Raw genomic sequence first — 21,144 nt, 5'->3', positions numbered from 1 at the left:
TACACTAAAGGTAGGCTGGGAGAGGTAAGAAGAAAACCAGGAAAGAACAGAGCCCTGAAATCCAAGTGAGGACAGCGTATCAAGGAGTAGGCTGTGATCAACAGTGTCGAAAGCAGCAGATAGATCGAGAAGGATGAGGAGGGATAGAATAGAGACCTTTGGATCTGGCAAGGAACAGATCATTGGAGACTATAAAGCATCATGGGGAGCCTAGAACCCCTGACCTTACTGTTTTAGGAAGGTCAGCAGCAATTTCTCCCATACAGCAAACACTTTTTCTGAGAAACCTTTCCATAGAACCTCATCAAAGTAAAATGGCTCAAGATCTAGAAGTGAGACTCATTGACCATACTTTGTAAGCCCTACTCTATGTAACTATGTCATCTATGTGATACTTTGTATTATCTCTGTGATACTTTGTACCATACTTTGTAAGCCGCACTGAACCTGCTATCGAGCGGGAAAGAGCGGGGTATAAATGCCACAAATAAATAAATGTCAATAATAAAGTTTGGAAAAATAGCTTTATAAAATGACACACATAAAAATCATCACAATAAATTAACATTAAACAACTTTCTCACCTTGGCAGTAGGAAAGTCGGCCAACCTAATAAAAAGTTTATTAAGGCCAGCCACAGGACTGAACGAATAAATAAAGTGAGCATCCTGGAAAAAAACAAAAAACAATTTACCATAACCAATGTGCTCTCAGAAAGAGACGTCTATACAATTATTTCAAAGATACAATTTGAAACTATCTTAAAAGTATTGCCTAACAGATAGGATATGCTTTGAAAGAGGTAGTAAAGATTAGGATTTGTTAGTGATTCTGTCTATTTTATATTTATGTATGTGTTAATTGTGATCCACTGAGAATTTTAGATTGCGCAGAACATAAATCTTGCAAATAAATAAATGTTATAGAAAAGCACTAGTAGTATCAACTGAGGACATTTTTCCTGGTTATTACACAACTTGGACTATAGCCTTAAAATGACATTTGTAGTAATTGTTTGCAATTGAACCCAAACAATATTCTAATCATTCTGCTTGGAAAGATATCAGGAGATCAAGTAACTGGTATAAGCTATAGACAGTTACTAACTACAAATGTCATTAAAAGAAATAAAGTTTAATATGTTTTATGACCTGACTAAATTCTGTCAAAGTCACTGTAACAGTATATCATGGTTTCCTATCTTTGGTCTTTACGTTAAAGGTACTTCTAGTTCAAGGGCTGCAACTCGGTCCAGTTTTCAGAGGACAAAAAATGAATATTCATTAGCTTTCCTTGCAAACATTTGGGGCCCTGTTTACTAAGGTGCACTAGGGTTTTTAAGCACATGCTAAAAATTAGTGCACGCTAACAGTGTAGACGCCCATAGGAATATTATGGGCATCTACACAGTGCGTGCTAAAAATGCTAACGCGCCTCTAGTGCAGCTTAGTAAACAGGGCCTGTGGTCTTCAAATCAAATTTCCTTTATTTTACTTATCCTGAAAACCAGAATGGATTACAGCCCTGAACAAACCACAGGGAATTCCCAGCTTTAAATAAGCACGTTACCTTCAACTGCAATTAATTCCAACAGTTTTAGAGACTTTCTAAATAAAAAAAAAAGGGCTTCCAACAATATTAGCAACAATAGACTGAAAACTATGAGCAGGACCACATATGTTGTAACGCTATCACCTATCTGAGGGATCTGAGTGTAAAAAGAGTGTAATAAGAATTTAAAAGGGTTTATATCCCAAGCAAGTTCATTGTGGCCCTTGAGCAGTGTGACCAAGAACTGCAGGACCTTTAAAACAGATCTTGGCAGTGTAACACATGCTGGAGAGGACTGCCTAAAACAGATGAGTTAACTGTTTGCATGGACAGAGTCAAAGGCTGTGTCAGGTTATTCTAAATACAGATCAATTTATCTTTGGGGGGTGATGTACCAGGGATTCTCCTCAGGAAAGAACAAGAATTTATTTTTCGTTGCCAAACAGTGGCCCCTAGAGGCTTTAATAGGGAAATAGAGTGGCACGCACTGACGTGAAATAATTAAACAACTCTTTTCCTGCGCTAGCAAATCAGCTGATAACCTATTTAAACACTGCGCATGTGTGGGCATTTTTTGCAGGTTTCTTACCGGGTTGGATGAAGTTCCTTCCTGGTTCTCGCTGGACTGTAAGTGAAAACTTCTAATATATTTCATATGTTTTCATGGATTTTGGAATGTATTTTGATTGAATCTAAAACATTTCTGACTCGTGTGGCTCATTTTTTGAGATCACTTAGTAATTCTGTTTAGTTACGTTTTATTTATTTATACAGATCAGTTCCCCTGAAGACGCCGTTTTTAGGCGAAACATGGCCCATGTAGGGAACTTTGGACATTGACTGTAAGATTGATGAAATAATCACGCACTAATTGTTTATTCTCAAGAAAACAGTATTGCATTGACCGGGACCTCACTTTATGTTCTGATTTGTCAACAAGATTGAGATTACAGTACTACTTCGCCCCCTAAAATCCACCTAAGCTAAGTAGCTGATATTTCATTATCATTTATTATTTTGTTTTTCTCCTTTTTTTGGAAATCACTTTAGCACTGGAGTGCTGCATTTAGGTTGGAGGCAGGGTGTGCGATGATGTCGGTAAGGTGTTTTTACACATCCTGAGTCTTTGGGTCATTCTAATACACCCAAAAAAAACTGAGCACATTATAATAATATACACTGCATATATATGAAAAATCAAAAAAAGAATGTTTTTGTAATTGTTTGATATTTATTTATTATATGTTTCTGGTTTCTGTAACTTCTTCGTTAGTTGACCCATTAGAAACCGTTTTTATAGGAAACCCAGAATTTTGAATAGTATCCTAAAAAATGTCAGAATCCAAGCCCATAGATAAAGACTGAAAGGGTGAATAGGGCCCTAGGAATGCAATGCAGGAATTTCCCAAGAGACATTACTGCATGTTACCACGATGATCCTGGTTAAGGGCCAGGGTCTGGGACCTATACAGGCTGAAGGCATATTCTGGTGTAGTACAAGCAACACTAAAAGGTATATGGATTTTTTTTAAGTCACCCAGAAATTGAAGGCAGAAAACATTAGATATAAACAGCTGTTTCTAACTGGACTGGGATTCACTGTCAGTGGGGTGACCACTACACAGCCCCCACAAGAAACAAACTTTGACCTTGCAAGAGCACCCAAAATGGCAGAGTATTAAGGGCAATGGAAAGACTGAGATGGAACTCAAATGTTATCAGCCTAATGGCAGACAAGGTCACATAACAGTTGGTGAAGGGAAAGAGGTTTGATTTCTGAACTGAATGAGTCAAAAGAGCAGTCAGTAGGAGTGATTTATATATGGATTCCAAATGACTATCTTTAGTAATCTATAACTAACCTGGTTATCAGTCTAATATTGAAGTGGGCTGTCTTGCGGGTAGTTTATCTGCATGGGAAGGAAGGTGCAGCACTGCTTTGAGGATGGGAAGGAGGAAAAGTTATGATGGAAGGGAGGTAGGGAGAGAAGGAGGAAGAGGAAAAGAGATGCAGGGTGAGGGGGGAGAGGGTTGAAAATGGAATCTACTGAATGGATGTGAAAATAAATGGAAGAGATAAGTGGTGGTGGGGTTATGAGCATAGAACAGAGAGGCAAAAGCTGGCCAGAAGGTTATCTGATATGGTTAAATAATTGAATATTATTTCTTTAAAACTGAAAGGCCTGAATGAATTGGTGTAAAGGATGCTAAAGAGAGAAGCAAAACAACTGGGGGTAGATATATTTTATTCAAGAAATACACCTTAGGAGAGAAACAAAAATTTGTTTGGTCAATAGTAACTTCCCTGCAGGGCTGCAATTCTTATGGGGAAGATGGTACAAGCTGATGTTCAGGAAATTAAAATGGATCTGAGAGGAAGTTACAGTGGTGGAAATAAGTATTTGATCCCTTGCTGATTTTGTAAGTTTGCCCACTGACAAAGACATGAGCAGCCCATAATTGAAGGGTAGATAATTGGTAACAGTGAGAGATAGCACATCACAAATTAAATCCGGAAAATCACATTGTGGAAAGTATATGAATTTATTTGCATTCTGCAGAGGGAAATAAGTATTTGATCCCCCACCAACCAGTAAGAGATCTGGCCCCTACAGACCAGGTAGATGCTCCAAATCAACTCGTTACCTGCATGACAGACAGCTGTCGGCAATGGTCACCTGTATGAAAGACACCTGTCCACAGACTCAGTGAATCAGTCAGACTCTAACCTCTACAAAATGGCCAAGAGCAAGGAGCTGTCTAAGGATGTCAGGGACAAGATCATACACCTGCACAAGGCTGGAATGGGCTACAAAACCATCAGTAAGACGCTGGGCGAGAAGGAGACAACTGTTGGTGCCATAGTAAGAAAATGGAAGAAGTACAAAATGACTGTCAATCGACAAAGATCTGGGGCTCCACGCAAAATCTCACCTCGTGGGGTATCCTTGATCATGAGGAAGGTTAGAAATCAGCCTACAACTACAAGGGGGGAACTTGTCAATGATCTCAAGGCAGCTGGGACCACTGTCACCACGAAAACCATTGGTAACACATTACGACATAACGGATTGCAATCCTGCAGTGCCCGCAAGGTCCCCCTGCTCCGGAAGGCACATGTGACGGCCCGTCTGAAGTTTGCCAGTGAACACCTGGATGATGCCGAGAGTGATTGGGAGAAGGTGCTGTGGTCAGATGAGACAAAAATTGAGCTCTTTGGCATGAACTCAACTCGCCGTGTTTGGAGGAAGAGAAATGCTGCCTATGACCCAAAGAACACCGTCCCCACTGTCAAGCATGGAGGTGGAAATGTTATGTTTTGGGGGTGTTTCTCTGCTAAGGGCACAGGACTACTTCACCGCATCAATGGGAGAATGGATGGGGCCATGTACCGTACAATTCTGAGTGACAACCTCCTTCCCTCCGCCAGGGCCTTAAAAATGGGTCGTGGCTGGGTCTTCCAGCACGACAATGACCCAAAACATACAGCCAAGGCAACAAAGGAGTGGCTCAGGAAGAAGCACATTAGGGTCATGGAGTGGCCTAGCCAGTCACCAGACCTTAATCCCATTGAAAACTTATGGAGGGAGCTGAAGCTGCGAGTTGCCAAGCGACAGCCCAGAACTCTTAATGATTTAGAGATGATCTGCAAAGAGGAGTGGACCAAAATTCCTCCTGACATGTGTGCAAACCTCATCATCAACTACAGAAGACGTCTGACCGCTGTGCTTGCCAACAAGGGTTTTGCCACCAAGTATTAGGTCTTGTTTGCCAGAGGGATTAAATACTTATTTCCCTCTGCAGAATGCAAATAAATTCATTTACTTTCCACAATGTGATTTTCCGGATTTAATTTGTGATGTGCTATCTCTCACTGTTACCAATAACCTACCCTTCAATTATGGGCTGCTCATGTCTTTGTCAGTGGGCAAACTTACAAAATCAGCAAGGGATCAAATACTTATTTCCACCACTGTATTTGATCTTGACTTTGTACCACACATCTTGTCCCCATGTATATAGCCGAACTTGGCCCCTCAGCTATATGGTAAGCTGTATTGTAAAAAAGCATTAGTATCATAGCAATGTTATTTGAATGTTCTAATTGTGTGTTTATTAGATATTCCATCGCTATTATGCTTACATCGTATTGTATCTGTTATTTGAATTTCAGTGCTTTTAAATGTGTATATTTTTGATCCTGTTTCATGGCAGTCCTATTAGGCCTCAATTTGCTACTTTCACGTTTTCCTCTTTCATCTTCTGTCTTTACTTGTTTAGTATTGTTATACTGTTAACAAAATAGTAAGTTTGATGTTAAATTGTACTCACTGTACACTGCCTTGGGTGAATCTCTTCATAAAGACGGTTAATAAAGCCCAGTAAATAAATATATGGTTCCAATATTGGACAAGAGACCATCCTAGAGGATGTGCCTGACCTGCTTTCTCCATCATATCTTAGGCAGTTATTGCCAACTCCAAATTAGATCTAAGGGAAATCCTAACTAGGGTATGTGGGAATAGGAAGTTCTTACATAGTCATAAGTATGTGGATGTCTACAGAAGGACCTGCCCAACGGAACAGGACTACTCCTCTTATTCAAAGGCACATGATAAAAAAAAAAAAAAAACTATTCCAGACTAGATATGTTTTTTTTTTTGTGGAAGAGCAATGGCCAATTACATGATCCCACCCTGGGAGATATGAGATAAATAATTAAATAATAGTTGAGAGCATTGCAGAAGCCACTGAGGAATATTTGCAATTCATTAATACTGGTAAAGTGAGGCTGGACATGCTTTGGGCCTGCCTAAGAACTGTAATCCAGGGAAAGCTAATTTCCTGTGGATCTTGGAAGCATTAAAACAGAGGATCAGGGACCTGAAGCTCACACATAAGGCTTCCCTAGATTTGGGTATGCTAAGAGAGCTACAGGAAGCAAGAGGGTCCTTCAAGAACTTGCAAATTGAAGAGACTGTCTTCAAAATGACTCTGGTAAAGAAGTAGTAATTTGAGGCAGGGAACAAGGTTGGCAAATTACTGGCCCATAAATTAAAGGAAAAGAAATAGGACTATAAGGTACAGATCCATAACAATTATGGAACTTTGGTGACAGAAGGAAACGAAATTAGAAGCTGCTTTGCTTGATTTTACCAAGAACGGTATATAGAGGAAGATGTCTATGCCTTTATCATCCATTGTATCTCAAGCATATAGAATTACTGAGGTTATCAGAAGAAGGTGATCAAAACTTTTTAGGAAAACCAATTACTGAACGGGAAGATGGCTATTAATTCCTTCAGCTCAATTAATACCCCATTAACTTAGGTTCCCCTCCCCCTATCCAGCCTCAGTATCGCTTCCCAAACCCCTACCCCACCCTCCCCTACAGTCAAAAAACATACACATAAGGAATGTCATGTGAATGTACCATACATCCCCTTCCCATCAACCCTCCTATGTTTAACCAAAAATTTGTCACAGTACTATAAATACTAGAAAGAAAGAAATTAAGAATACTGCAGTAAGATAATTCATCTATAACATGCACTCTTAGCTGCAGAAAATTAAAACTATGTAGAATGTGGAAGCAAAAAAAAAAAAAAAAAAAGCATGCTCCACAATATAACTCTGAATAACTCTCAAGTTCCACTGTTAATGTACATAGTATGAGAAAAAAGAAAAATACTCATCTGAAGTCCACTCAGTAAATTAGCTCACTGCAGGGAGTCTGTCCAGCACAATCAGCCGGGGGGGGGGGGGGGGGAAGGGAAATTTTTTTAAATCCTTCTTAAATTGCTTAAAATCCTGAATTTTTTAAATCTTAATGTCACAGTCCTACCGTGACTCCAGGGTCGGTGCTGTCCGCTGGTGTTGGGCGCCAGTGAAGTCCACCCTCTGCTGTTCCCGGACATGTTGCGTAGTCCACACAGGTGAATCGACAGCATGCCCCAACCCCGCAGTGACATCGGACACTAGGTCTGACGCTGTACTGGTGGAGCATTTAACCCCGCCAGACCGGAGCTTTGGCGCTTTTGTGTCGTTAGCTGCCTGTAGATGCTGTCTTGCTATCTGGGGTCCCGAGATGCCTCCAACTTCCGCCTGTGGTGGACAGATCCCAACACGCCTCCACCCACCAGCTTCTGTGTGGGTTCCTGAGAAGCCTCCAGCTTCTATGTGGGTTCCTGTTACTCTTCCAGCTTCTGTGTGTGAGTGGGTTCCTGTTACGTTTCCAGTTTCTGTGTGTGAGTGGGTTCTAGTTACGTTTCCAGCTTCTGTGTGTGAGCGGGTTCCTGAGAAGCCGCCAGCTTCTATTAGTGAGTGAGTTCCTGAGAAGCTGCCAGCTTCTGAGTGCGAGTGGGCTCCTGAGAAGCCGCCAGCTTGTGTGTGTGAGTGGGTTCCCGTTTCGCTCCCCGCTTCTGTGTGCGAGTGGGTTCCTGTTTCGCTCCCCGCTTCTGTGTGTGAGTGGGTTCCTGTTTCGCTTCCCGCTTCTGTGTGTGAGTGGGTTCCTGTTTCGCTTCCCGCTTCTGTGTGTGAGTGGGTTCCTGTTTCACTTCCCGCTTCTGTGTGTGAGTGGGTTCCTGTTTCACTTCCCGCTTCTGTGTGTGAGTGGGTTCCTGTTTCGCTTTTGTTTGTGTGAGTGGGTTCCTATTTCGCTTCCCGCTTCTGTTTGTGTGAGTGGGTTCCTATTTCGCTTCCAGCTTCTATATGTATGAGCTCCTGGGCTACCTTGTTCCTGAGCTGTTGGAGCGCTGCCTCTTTCCTGCCAAAGATTTGTCCAGTATTGTTACTGTAAGTTGAGACCTTGCCTGGTTCCTGCCATGTTTTTGTTTTCCTGCTTTGCCAGAGATTGGTCTTATCATAATCTTCCACTACCCAAATCTGAAACATTTAATGGTAGATCATTCCACATGGAAGGTCCAGTTATATAAAAATCAACAATCTGAATTCAGAATGATGGCACATCTAGTCTTAATTGTTCAGTTAATCTTAAGGCGGCTGATACACATGCTGTTTTGTGGCCAACAAAGCTGACACTTGTCACATTACAATTTTAAAAACCAAACATAAAATCTTAAATTTAATGCGAAACTATCGGAAGCCAGGTAAACTCTAAGACTGGTGAATGCATTCATAACAATTGTACTCAGCTATAACCCTTGCAGCACCATTTTGCGCAATCTGTAGGGCTTTAAGTTGGAATGTAGGAATGCCTGTTGCAATAGTCAAAGAATAGCACAATCAGACTTTGCACCATGAGTCTAAAATTCTGAGGTGTTAATAGACTCTTCAATTGTCTTACCAATCTTAGCTTAAAGAAGACTTATTTAAGGATCTTTCCTATTTGAACTTTCATCATGAGACCTGAATCTACCATCACTCCCAAATTCCTCAGGGCACTAATAATAAGTATGTATTCCCTTTCAAACATGAAGCAAGTAGGTGAGTCAGATGAATCGTACTTCATTAACAATAAAATCCTTGTTTTCTTGACGTTCAATTTCAGACTATTTGCTTTCATCCAACTTTTAATCAAATACAGGATTAATTTCAATTTATCAAAAGTAGCTGAACCTGACCATTCACTGGGATCACAAACTGGATGTCATCAGCATATAGTCTGAAATGCAAATTCAAACACCTCAGCAAGTGACATAAAGGCAACAAGAAGATATTAAAAAGAACAGCAGATAAGCAGGAGCCTTGAGGTACTCCCGTTGTAATATATCTCATATCCCCTTCTGAAAATGGGGAACAAACTTCTATTTTTTCAGGCCTGCCACAGTCTCAACCATAACTATGCCCCCTTGCCATCTGGATGTACTTCAGTTTTAGAAGCCCATATCCTGGTTTTGTAGCATCAAGTTAGACGTCTCTGCATGATAGACGTCTAAGTGCCAGTTTATGGATATCCAAAACGTAAATGGTCCTTCTAAAATATGTGTATATGTATATCTGGTGGTACCACACAAATGGCATAGCTAAATCAGTTGCTTATTTATTTAACTTTTTAAATTAATACATAGCCCTCCTGAGGATTTCTTATCAGCTGCAGGGATAGGCGATCTTCAGTGGGTGTATCTTTTTGACCTTTTCATATGCCTTAATTCTGGCTTAGCTATGTTATGTAACTCCATACGGGATCCTTGTGGATAAAACAATGCATTGCTCAGTATTGAAATGTTTATATGCTTCAATGAAATTCTGTGTGGACGTGGTTTACATTTGCGGAAGTGCTTAATCTACTACGCACTATATATTGACGCAACATTCACTTTTCGGTTTTAGTGTATTGTACAGAAATATAAATCACTTATGTTTGAAGTCTCCTTATGGTGTGTATAAAATCTAAAGCTTTCATTATTTTGTCCTGTTTCCTTTACTACCACTTCTACTTTCTTTATCTACAGGAAGCATAAATACTTAATGACTATTACAATATGGCATTTGGAGTGCCTTTTGATTGTGACTTTATTTAGTACAACTGGATCTGGTATTCACTTCCTAATTACATAAAACTTTTTTATCCCCCTCCTTCTAACTACCGGGGAATTTAATGAGCTGCGAAAAATACTCTTGTACTGGCCAGCCAAGGGAGACTTTTCCGCTACTCATGGATCCGTCCTTGTTGTTTCATTTTGAAGTATTTTTATACAAGGATTAAGTTAAGCTTTCAGAGAAGGTTAAGAACTCCACTTCCTGATTTCTTTCTATTTAGAACAGGAAGTGACAATGACCTTTGGTTTGCAGGCTGTTACGCTTTCAATCTCTCTACCTTTCGATGAGAGGCATTGCGAGTGATTGTGAGAAGAGCTGCTGAAATGCGGTTTTGCCATAACATCCTTTTAAATTAGAAGTCATATAGGCCTAGAATTGGGGAATTACTCTTCGATCTGTGCCAGCCTAGAATACATAGACTTTTAAGTTTCACTTTTAAGCTGATTCATAGTGTATGTTCTTACCTGGATCTGGGTGCTTTTTCCCTTGACTTGCAGTTTTTTTTTTTCCTTGCTTCCTCCTTGTTTCAACTAACTCTTGCCAAGTTGCAGCTATGTCGTTTTGTCTTGAAACAATGTGCTATTTCCTGCTTCTTCGAGTGGTTGCAAAGTGTTAGTTAAACTCTGTGTGAAGGTCACTGTGAAAATCCAGCCCTGTTAGATCTTCCAGATCACCGAGCACGTCCAGATTCTTCAGAGCTTCCATTTACACCAAGTTCATCATCACCACCACCACTCCAACCACAAGCGGCAACAGCAGTTCAAGAGTTGTTACCTCTGCCTTACCAACTTCCACATAAACCTACCGAGCGATGTGCCCGTATTGAAAGTATACAGGTTGCGATCGGACAATTGATGGCTCTTGAATCTCCAGATTTCCTTGTCCTCCAGAATATCCAATTTGAAGTTTCTGACCTGCTTGACAATTGGCACCTTTTCTTCACCCCCCCTCCCCCCAACAAGACTAACTCAGAATCACAGCAGTAGACATCTCAAAACAAGAACCTCCGACAAAATACAGTCAAGCAAAACCAATAGATAATTAATTTCAAATTACTGGACCTTCAGTACTCCTCATTTTTTTAGTTACTGTTTTAATAAAATTGTTGTGTACGCCTCCAGTTAGTAGTGAGCTGCTTTTTCTGTTTCTATTGCCCTCCAGCTGTAACTGTGTGTTGGCTCTTTTTTTGTGTTTAGTCTCTGCAACTAAAACATTGACAGAATTCTAGCATACTTGCAACTGATTTAATAAGCAGTGGTAAAAGCAAGGGTGGGGCATATCCAGAGATCAAGCAGTGGTTGCACTGATACCAAGAGGAGACAACTGGGCAGACTCAGTGGGCTAAGTGGTCCTCTCTCTTAATAACGACTCTAATACAAGCATAAGAAAAGTTTGTAGTAGATGATTCCAACCTTTATGTTTAAGGCTCATGTTTTAGTATGTATTTTATTATTGCACTTTGATTTGTGCATGCTTTTAAGGAAAGATAAATTTATTTATTTATTAGGATTTATTTACCGCCTTTTTGAAAGAATTCACTCAAGGTACAATGTAATTAAAAGTAAATTAGTATCTGTTCTGCAAACCTGTGCCACATAATTCAAGTCATAGAACTGTGTGGTTAGGCTGTGGTGCTAAAGCAACATTGTCCAAGATGGATCCTATGTGGGGTGTGCCTTCTGTGTCAGTTACCTTTAAATAGCTTCTGCAATTACAGCTTTTACAGAAGTAATCGGAAGAGACACAAACTTCTCTATACTGTGTAGAAATATACATGCATGGAATCTAAAGGAAAAGGGTAAAAGATTTTTTTTTCACCGAGATGAATGTCAGGAGGGCTGGTCGATCAAAGCTCGAGGTTGAAGAGGATGTGCAAAATCTGTTTCTTTTACACCATATAGACAGATAACATTTTACTGATCACAGTTTTGAGTAGGTGATGATTAGCCCTAGAGAGGCAACTTATAAATTGGTTACATATAATATAAAAAAATATATTTTTTTGATTACAGAGCTTATTACAAAATCAAATAATTTCAATCTATTGCTTTTGTCAACAGCTTTCTATTGTGACTGTAATAAAACTAAAATAACTCAGACTTTTGCAATAGATAACATACTCTAATCTTGCTAGCCCATACCATCATCTTGATATCTTAAGTCTTTATATTATGGTCCATTAAGGATACAATTTTCAATCTGGCTCACTGTCACCACTGTTACAATCTGTGTTGGGACAAGGTCTGCAAATACACGTTATCTGCAGACTAAATGCATGGATCATCATATACAGGGCTTTTTTTGAGTGGGTACTTGGGGGTACTGAGTAGCAGCACCTTTTCCACTGTTTGCTAAAATTGACCCATGGGCCCCGAGTTTTAATGAAAAAGATCAGGCTCTACACAGCAATTCTGCCTTGTCATAGGTTCTGTGACTGGTTGCAGGGGACCTGGCTATTGTGGGGTGGGTCCCTCAGTAATCACTCCACCCTTGAAGGGTGTCCTAGCATTTGCGTACCGGCACCTTTTTTGCTAGAAAAACGCACTGATTATATATAAACCTAGTAAAGATGGGTGACTTTCAGCCATCTAATTTTCTGCACAAATCAGTATTTACCAGGCCTTAATTTGTAGACAAAAAAAAAAAAGGAGGAACTATAGGAGGGGGTTAGGTGGGCCAGTGGCAGAAGCAACAGGAAAAGAGGGGCTGGGTTAGGGAGTTGAGTGACTGTTCTCTGCTCCAGGCACAAACCCTCCCCTCCTCTTCCCCACAGGCTGCCTGGAAGGGAGGAGTTGGAGGAGGACACCCCTATGGCTCTGGTAAAACTGTGCTCAAGGCCATTCTCCCTAGAAATTAAGCCCTGCTATTTACCCACATGGCTTTGAAAAGTATATAAAACATTTTTGAGCCTGGATACAAAAGCTGAGAATCATTAATGCAACAAAGCCACCAATGAAAAATGAACACAGCATTTTATATATACATTAAAAAACAAAAGTTGGAAAAAATTACCACAAACAGAGGGAGCTGGAATTTGTCATTTAAAACCACAGCGTGCACACTACATGATCCACAGAGTCGGGCAACAACATTTTTACCACAAAAGTTTGCATGGAAAACGAACAGAAGAACTCCGGACCCTGAAAACAAGGAGCAGAAATCATTACAATTTTAAAATTTATGTCTTATTACTAATCAGTTTCAAAAGCTGAAAATTTCCCCAAGATAAACAAACACAAAATAAATCTACTAGGTAAAACAAACTTAAGTACATGCTAAGTGTTGAAATAATCTGTGCTCCAAAATGTGGTAGAATAAATAATTATTAGCAACTATTTCCAAGGAGCCCAGATTCTAAAGCTGAGCCAAATGAAATTGGGCTCTCAGTTGCTTTTCACCCTATATAAGTGTATATCTAGAGAAGGTGAATGGATGGAGTGACAAAAACACCACTATTAGAGAATAATAGATAAATTATCTTTGCTCCAAGCTTAAGTCATTTTGTTGGATTTATACTGATGACAGTGAGCAACCTCAAGTAGATTTTAAACAAAATGGACTGAATAGTCTCAAAAAGATATCCCAATACTAATCATAGACTCAGGAGAGTGTAGTGAAAAATATATGATGAGCAAATGTTCTGCAAATATAAGTAGGCATTAACTAAAATTAGTAGTGTTATCTATTAAGCAGAGTTTAGGACTATGACAAAACAGAAAATATGGACATAATGCTCATATACATGTAAAACTGAGCTGAAATTCTGTCTGTATTGGCATGCAACCATAAAGAGTGGACGAGTGGAGCCTAGTGGTTAAAGCAACTGATTGACAATCAAGGAAGCCAAGATTCATATCCTGCTTCTCCTGCAGAAAGTTCTTGTGACCTTGAGCAAGCAAGCCTTTAGTGTCTCAGGATAAAACGGATTGCATTGTCCCACTGGCCCAAGAAATAGTTAGTGTCTATATTTGTAACTTGCTTTCAGCTCAGATTTGGAAATGGCAAGCAATTAAATCTAAAACTCAAAAGCAAAGCAGAAGGGCACAGAAGGAGAGAGAGAGAGAGAGAATTGAAATGTAGGGGATCTTTTACAAAGCAGCGATAAGCCCAATGTGGGCTTACCGCTCGCTAATGTGGAACTACCACTGGCCCAATGTGTCACAGGTGGTAGCTCTGGCTGGATCGTGCATCATTTCCAGCATTCCAGCAATTTATTTCTGTAGTGTAGCGATAACCCATCGGTAATTAGGCATTGCTGCATACTGTCTGGTTATCTTACTGCGTTGCCAACTTTTTTTTTGGGGGGGGGGGGGGGGGGGAGAGGAGGGGCATTTTAACCACTGCAGTAAAAAGAGCCCTAGCATGTGAGAAAAACTGCCCCCACTGCTACCGCAGGGCCCTTTTTCCCGTAGCTTAGTAAAAGGACCCCATAAGGCCTAAACTTTATACTCATCACATTCACAGTTGCCATGATAATGAATAAAAAATATTACCTTCGGGTATTTTATGGGGAGGGTTATATTGGAAATCCAGCGAATAATCTGGTCCCTCACAAAGCCTATGACATGCTATTGGAAAAATGGGCTCCAGCAAAGCCAGGCGGGCTTCAAAGTATTCCCGGATTGTGTCTTCTGCCACTCTTGAAAGCCTAATAAAACAGGCAAAGTCAATTTTTTGCAGAATATATCACATGCATTTGATGCCACTCTCATATACTACAACTGTTAAAACAAAAATTCCAAGTTGCATTCCTCCCCAATTAAAAGACAAAGCCCCGTTTACTAAGCTGTGAATGGGCTGTGTCGGCATTAGCGCACGGCAGCTGCTAGTGTGGCTTACTAAACAAGTGGAAAAGACAAGTTTATTATAATTAAATATGTAAGAAGAGTAATGTTCATCTATAGAATAATTTTAATATTTAAATATCAATCTCTTTTCTATCACTAATTTTGTCCACCTGAAGGCCAGAATTCCTATTCTGCGACAGTAATGTAAAATTCATATTTATGCTGCTTTTAATTATACATACTTTCACACAGATCTTAAAATGAGTTAGCAAGGCCATTACTCAGCATTTAGTTATCTTTCCCTTTGCTTTCCTGTGTATTCTGTAAACTCTCTTAAGACAGCAGTCCAAAATAATCACATCTGTGACCATCTCTGGGAAAAGGTGACTAAGGTCAACAGAAACAAAATATGAGATTTTAATTAATTCTGTTAGAGCAAACACTTGTAATACAGCAAGCAAAAGTAGAGGCTGACCAAAGACAAATCACCACTGGGGATATGGTCCAACAGTCTTTATTAAAATAAATAAGGAAAGGACACGACACGGTCCGTGTTTCGGCGCATGCCCTTCTCGTCTGCATCCCTCGTAGAGGGATCCCCTGCTTTGTTTTGCTGAACACTTGTAATAACAACAGCCCAAACGCCATCCTTCTTTGTGAAAATTAAAAAAAAAAAAGTTAAAGAAGTTCTAACACATAAGTTTTTCAAACTATTTTTTTTTGTTATATTTGTACCCCGCGCTTTCCCACTCATGGCAGGCTCAATGCGGCTTACATGGGGCAGTGGAGGGTTAAGTGACTTGCCCAGAGTCACAAGAAGCTGCCTGTGCCTGAAGTGGGAATCGAACTCAGTTCCTCAGGACCAAAGTCCACCACCCTAACCACTAGGCCACTCCTCCACATTTATGGACCCATGACATGAAAAGTTGGCCACTCTCAACATTCTGGATCCGCTACTTTAGTCAGCTTTTCCCAGTCGCATTTCCTTTCTGTTGAAAAATATTTTAGTTATTTTTATTTATGAATGTATAGATAAATGCGAAGTACTTAACTACAGATTAAAATTGCACATATGCACCATTTTCCCACTGCTAGATGCTCTACTGATGTGAATGGTTATTTGCGGCTGAATTTTTTTTTTTCAATTATTGTTGTTTTGGGAAGATTACAGCTGGTTCACCAAGAATATTCAGTTATTTTATTGTTTCAATGTGTATTTTAATTATTGCTCTTATGTTGTAGGGTACCATATGTACGACTATTTGTAAATCACTCATGTTTAAGGCCGAATGAATAGAACTAACTGATGAGCACAATGCTATATTGCCTATTTTAAAAAGTATAGGAAAGAAAGGGTTTAACTATTCTGAAATACACTTAAACTGTTTGTCTGTTGCTTAGGGCCCCTTTTACTAAACTGTGCTAGCGATTCCCACATGACAATGCCGACGAAGCCCATTTGTCAGCATTGCCGCTCCGGGAATCGCTAGCGAGGTTAGGTATAAGAAGCCCTTAGTGAAGGCACTATGAACGAATCTGTAGAAGAATAAACAAAGTTACTTACTTGCAAAAGGTGTTTTCTGCAGACAGCAGAATCAATCAGACATACAAATGGGCAATATCATCCCTGGGAAAGAATAGCTTTCCAGACCACAGAACAAAGAATCAGTATTAACTTTTGAGCATGTGCGGCCTTCACCATGTGCAGAGATCCCTGTAGTTTTCTAAGGTAGTTTTTAGCTTAAAGTCAACTCTTGGGGAAGACAAAAGGATTGTGTTTCTGACTGATCCTGCTGTCTACAGAGTAGACAACTTTGCTTTGCTCTGAGGGAGAGAAAGGGATTGTACAGCTTAGTGGTTGGCATGGATGGGCAGAACAGATAGGGCGCTATTTTCTCTGTTTCTCTCTTAATAAGCAGGCTGCTTTTTAGATGTTATACATTTAATTTGTGTTGATAATGCTTAGACATTTTTACATGTTAAGAAATAATTTGGGGTGTAATACCATATATTGCAAAATGTTGGAATCAGTTATTTTTTGTTGCAATTGTGGTCAATAGCTTTTATTCAGTAGGTGATCTTGTATACTGGTAATTTTTATCATATATCTAGATAAGTATCGCTTCGTTGGTTATTGAATAGGAGATGTGATTTGACGACTGACAAGGTTGTGGTTGCAAAAGGAAAGCCCATACCATGTACTGATAAATCTCACATATGCACGCATTAGCATCACTATATGTATGTGGTTGGTTAGTATGATTTGGGAGGATGGGAATTATCTTCTTTACATATTACTATTGCTGTTACATGTTGAGACTCATTTTCAAAGCACACAGACTTACAAAGTTACATAGGTTACTATGAGGCTCATTTTCAAAAGAGAAAAACGTCCAAAAAGTGGCATAAATCTGTATTTGACCATTTTTCTCACAAAAACGTCCAAATTGGTATTTTCAAAACCAGTTTTTAGATGTTTTTCTATGAAGTCTGTCAGAAATGCATTCAAAACACAAGGTGGCGTGTTAGGACCATGTTAAGGGTGGGAGCTGGGCGTTCCTAACACTTGGATGGTTTTCTGCCATAATGGAACGAAACAAAAACATCCAGGGCTGTAAGTTGGATGTTTTGGTCTAGACTTGTTTTATTAACGGATAAACTACAAAAAGTGCCCTAAATGACCACTGGAGGGAATCAGGGATGACCACATCTTACTTCCCCAGTGTTCACTAACCCCCTCCCACCTCCAAAAAATGTGATTAAAAACATTACTTCCATATCATCAAGCTGATCAATCCATAGACTGGTGGGTTGTGTCCATCTACCAGCAGGTGGAGATAGAGAGCAAACTTTTGCCTCCCTATATGTGGTCATGTGCTGCCGGAAACTCCTCAGTATGTTCTCTATCTCAGCAGGTGGTGGTCACACACAGCAGCAGCTCTGGCTAGGCCTCCAAGCCTAATTCTTAGGTTTTGTTGAGTGCCTGGGGTTGAGGGCTCTTTTGAGCAAGTGCAAACCTGGTGGTGCCAGGTCCCTCCTTTTCTCCCCCCTCCCGCTGGCTCCGTTAAAAAAAAAAAAAAAAAAAAATTTTGAACGTCCTTAAAGGCGTTTATTTCGACGTTTATTTAAACGTTTATTGCAGCTACTCACTGGGACACCAGGTCGTTACAGCTCGGAGCGGCAAGCAGGTAATTTTTACCTTTTTATAGCGGGCAGGGGGTTCCCCGATTCTTCTCCTCGTGGCATATGGCGTCGGAGGGCGAGGGCGCAAAGAGTCGCTCCCCAGATCGCTTGAGCGCTTCTAGAGGGGATGCGGGGGTCTTAAAGCCTGATTCGCCCTTGTTGGGTGACAGTTTCGTGACTGATGAATGTCCCGGTCCTTCCTCCGGCGTGGCGGTTTTTCCTGCCATAAACGCCCATCCCCCGCTCCTCGCCTCCGCCATCTTGGCCGGCCACGCGGCTCGGACGGCTTCTTCTTAGGCCGCCCTTGAGGTTGGAGACATTAATGCCATGAACGCCCTTAATTTGGGCGACGGCACAAAAGCGGCTAAAGTTAAGCGCCGTTCTTCCCGCGCGGCTCCTTCGCGGAGTGTCGCGCCGGACGCCATTTTGGATGCGCAGCATGTCTCTCCCCGCTCTTGCGAGCGCCGGTTGAGGGTGCGTCTAGGGCTGTAGCCCAGGCTGCGGAAGTGCACAGTCTGGGGGGTTTCTCCCCCGAGTTTGTTTTGCTGCTGCATCAGGCCTTCCTTATGCAAAATGCTGCCCCTGCTCCCTCGTCTGGTAAAGAGGTTGAGGTTCCCAGAGGTAAACGCCCTCGGGTTGATTCCCAGGCCTTGGAGGACTTTGTCTCCTCCGATGTAGATGAGGGCAGCGTATCTGAGTTCTCCCAACGGTCCTTTGCGGATTCCTTGGAGGAGACGGATCCCCGCTCGGATGGAGCGGATGACCCCTCTGCAGCGCGGCTTTTTAGCTCAGAGGATTTGCCCAACCTGTTGATACAGGCCATGGACACTTTGAAGATTTCCTCTCCGGAGGACGTCTCTCCCTCAGCCCCTGTTGGCTCTGCCATTATGCTGGGGACGAAGCGCCCGCCTAGAACCTTCCACGTGCATGATACCATGCACACCTTAATTTTGGCTCAATGGGATGTCCCTGAAGCGAGCCTTAAAGTGGCTAGGGCTATGTCCCGCCTCTATCCTTTGACTGAAAGTGAACGTGAGGCCTATCTGTGGCCTACCGTGGATTCTTTAATCACTGCGGTGACTAAGAAAATGGCGTTGCCGGTGGAAGGTGGCACGGCCCTAAAGGACGCCCAAGACAGAAGATTGGAGGCGGCCTTAAGGTCGTCCTTTGAGGCGGCTGCTTTAAGTTTGCAGGCCTCAGTTTGCGGCTCCTATGTGGCCAGGGCGTGCCTGACTATGGTGCAGCGGGCTTCACCCTCGGATCATTCCTTGAGGGCTGATTGGCCGGCCCTGGAATCGGGCTTAGCCTATTTGGCAGACTTGCTGTATGATGTCTTGAGGGCCTCAGCTAAAGGCATGGCTCAGACAATCTCTGCGCGGCGGTGGCTTTGGCTGAAACATTGGTCTGCTGACCACGCCTCTAAATCCCGCCTGGCTAGATTGCTTTTTAAAGGCAAGCTGCTCTTTGGGGTCGAGCTGGACAAAAGCGTGACCGATCTCGGCACGTCTAAGGGCAAGAAGTTACCAGAGGTCAGGGCTCGGGCTAGTACTCGTCCCAGTACCTCCAGAGGACGGTTTCAGGAAGCCCGTCGGTACCGCCCGGGCAGGTCGGGTTCCTCTGCCCCCTCTTCCTTTAAGAGGATTTCTCCCCCAAGCAGCATTCCTTTCGCAGAGACCGCCGTCCCGGAGGTGCTCCCTCCGGTCCTCCCCCAGGGTCTCGTACCCAATGACGGGGCCTTGGTCCACGCCCCAGTGCAGATTGGAGGACGGCTGTCCTCGTTTCTGGGCGAGTGGACCACAATAACTTCAGACGCTTGGGTGCTGGAAGTCATCAGAGACGGCTACAAGCTAGAGTTCTGCCGACCCTTAAGAGACGGGTTTGTACTCTCTCCCTGCAAGTCTCCGGTCCAAAGTTGTGGCAGTGCAGCAGACTTTGGACAATCTGATCCGCCTGGGTGCGGTCGTTCCGGTGCCAGAAAGTCAGCTTGGCAAGGGGCGTTACTCCATTTACTTTGTGGTACCAAAGAAAGGAGGTTCTGTCCGGCCTATCCTCGACCTCAAAGGGGTCAATCGGGCCTTGAAAGTGCGGCACTTTCGCATGAGACGCTCCGCCTCTGTTATAGCGGCAGTGAAGGCAGGGGAGTACCTGGCATCCTTGGACATCAAGGAAGCGTACTTGCATATTCCCATCTGGCCTCCTCATCAACGCTTTCTGCGTTTTGCAGTCCTGGGCCGACACTTCCAGTTCAGAGCCCTCCCGTTCGGGTTGGCTACTGCTCCGCGGACCTTTTCCAAAGTAATGGTGGTCATCGCGGCCTTCCTGCGAAAGGAAGGAGTACAAGTCCATCCTTATCTGGACGACTGGTTGATCCGAGCCCCCTCTTATGCAGAGTGCGGCAAAGCTGTGGACCGGGTAGTTGCTCTTTTGAGCTCCCTGGGATGGATCATCAACTGGGAGAAAAGCCAGCTGCGCCCGACTCAGTCCCTGGAGTATCTGGGAGTTCGATTCGACACCCAAGTGGGCAGAGTGTTCCTGCCAGACAATCGGATTGTCAAGCTTCAGGCTCAGGTGGACCAGTTCCTAGTAGCCTCTCCTCTTCGGGCTTGGGACTATGTGCAGCTGTTGGGCTCTATGACGGCCATGATGGAAGTAGTGCCCTGGGCCAGGGCTCATATGAGACCACTACAACAATCTCTGCTGCAGCGCTGGACTCCGATGTCGGAGGATTATGCTGTGCGCCTTCCCTTGGACCCAGCAGTGCGCAAGGCGCTGAGCTGGTGGATGCAGACAGACAAGTTGTCTGCGGGAATGCCTCTGGTGACCCCGGAGTGGATTGTCGTCACGACGGACGCCTCTTTGTCGGGCTGGGGAGCCCACTGCTTGGGAAGGACAGCGCAGGGGCTCTGGTCTCCTGCAGAGGCAAAGTGGTCTATCAACCTCCTGGAAACTCAGAGCCATTCGGTTGGCGCTTTTGGAGTTCATCCCGGTACTGGTGTTGAAAGCGGTACGGGTTCCTGTCGGACAATGCCACGGCTGTGGCCTATGTCAAACCGCCAGGGAGGTACCAAGAGCGCCCCTCTAGCCAAGGAGGCTATGAATCTATGCCAGTGGGCAGAAGGCG

The 21,144-nt window shown here is 42.6% G+C and overlaps 1 protein-coding gene across 2 annotated transcripts in view; it reads right to left on the bottom strand.

Moving 5' to 3' along the window:
* Positions 1-21,144, bottom strand: part of MPHOSPH8 (M-phase phosphoprotein 8) — a 95,182-nt gene that overhangs the window by 4,102 nt on the left and 69,936 nt on the right. For both annotated transcript variants that reach the window (XM_030200283.1, XM_030200284.1), the window contains exons 11-13: positions 14,547-14,701; positions 13,066-13,193; positions 585-668 (exon numbers count right to left, since the gene is read on the bottom strand). In XM_030200283.1, coding sequence (XP_030056143.1) covers positions 585-668; positions 13,066-13,193; positions 14,547-14,701 — 367 coding nt within the window. The remainder of the gene's footprint in view (positions 1-584; positions 669-13,065; positions 13,194-14,546; positions 14,702-21,144) is intronic.

This window comes from Microcaecilia unicolor, chromosome 4, assembly GCF_901765095.1.
Source record: "Microcaecilia unicolor chromosome 4, aMicUni1.1, whole genome shotgun sequence".
NCBI lineage: Eukaryota > Metazoa > Chordata > Amphibia > Gymnophiona > Siphonopidae > Microcaecilia > Microcaecilia unicolor.
This window is presented reverse-complemented; position numbering and strand designations above follow the sequence as displayed.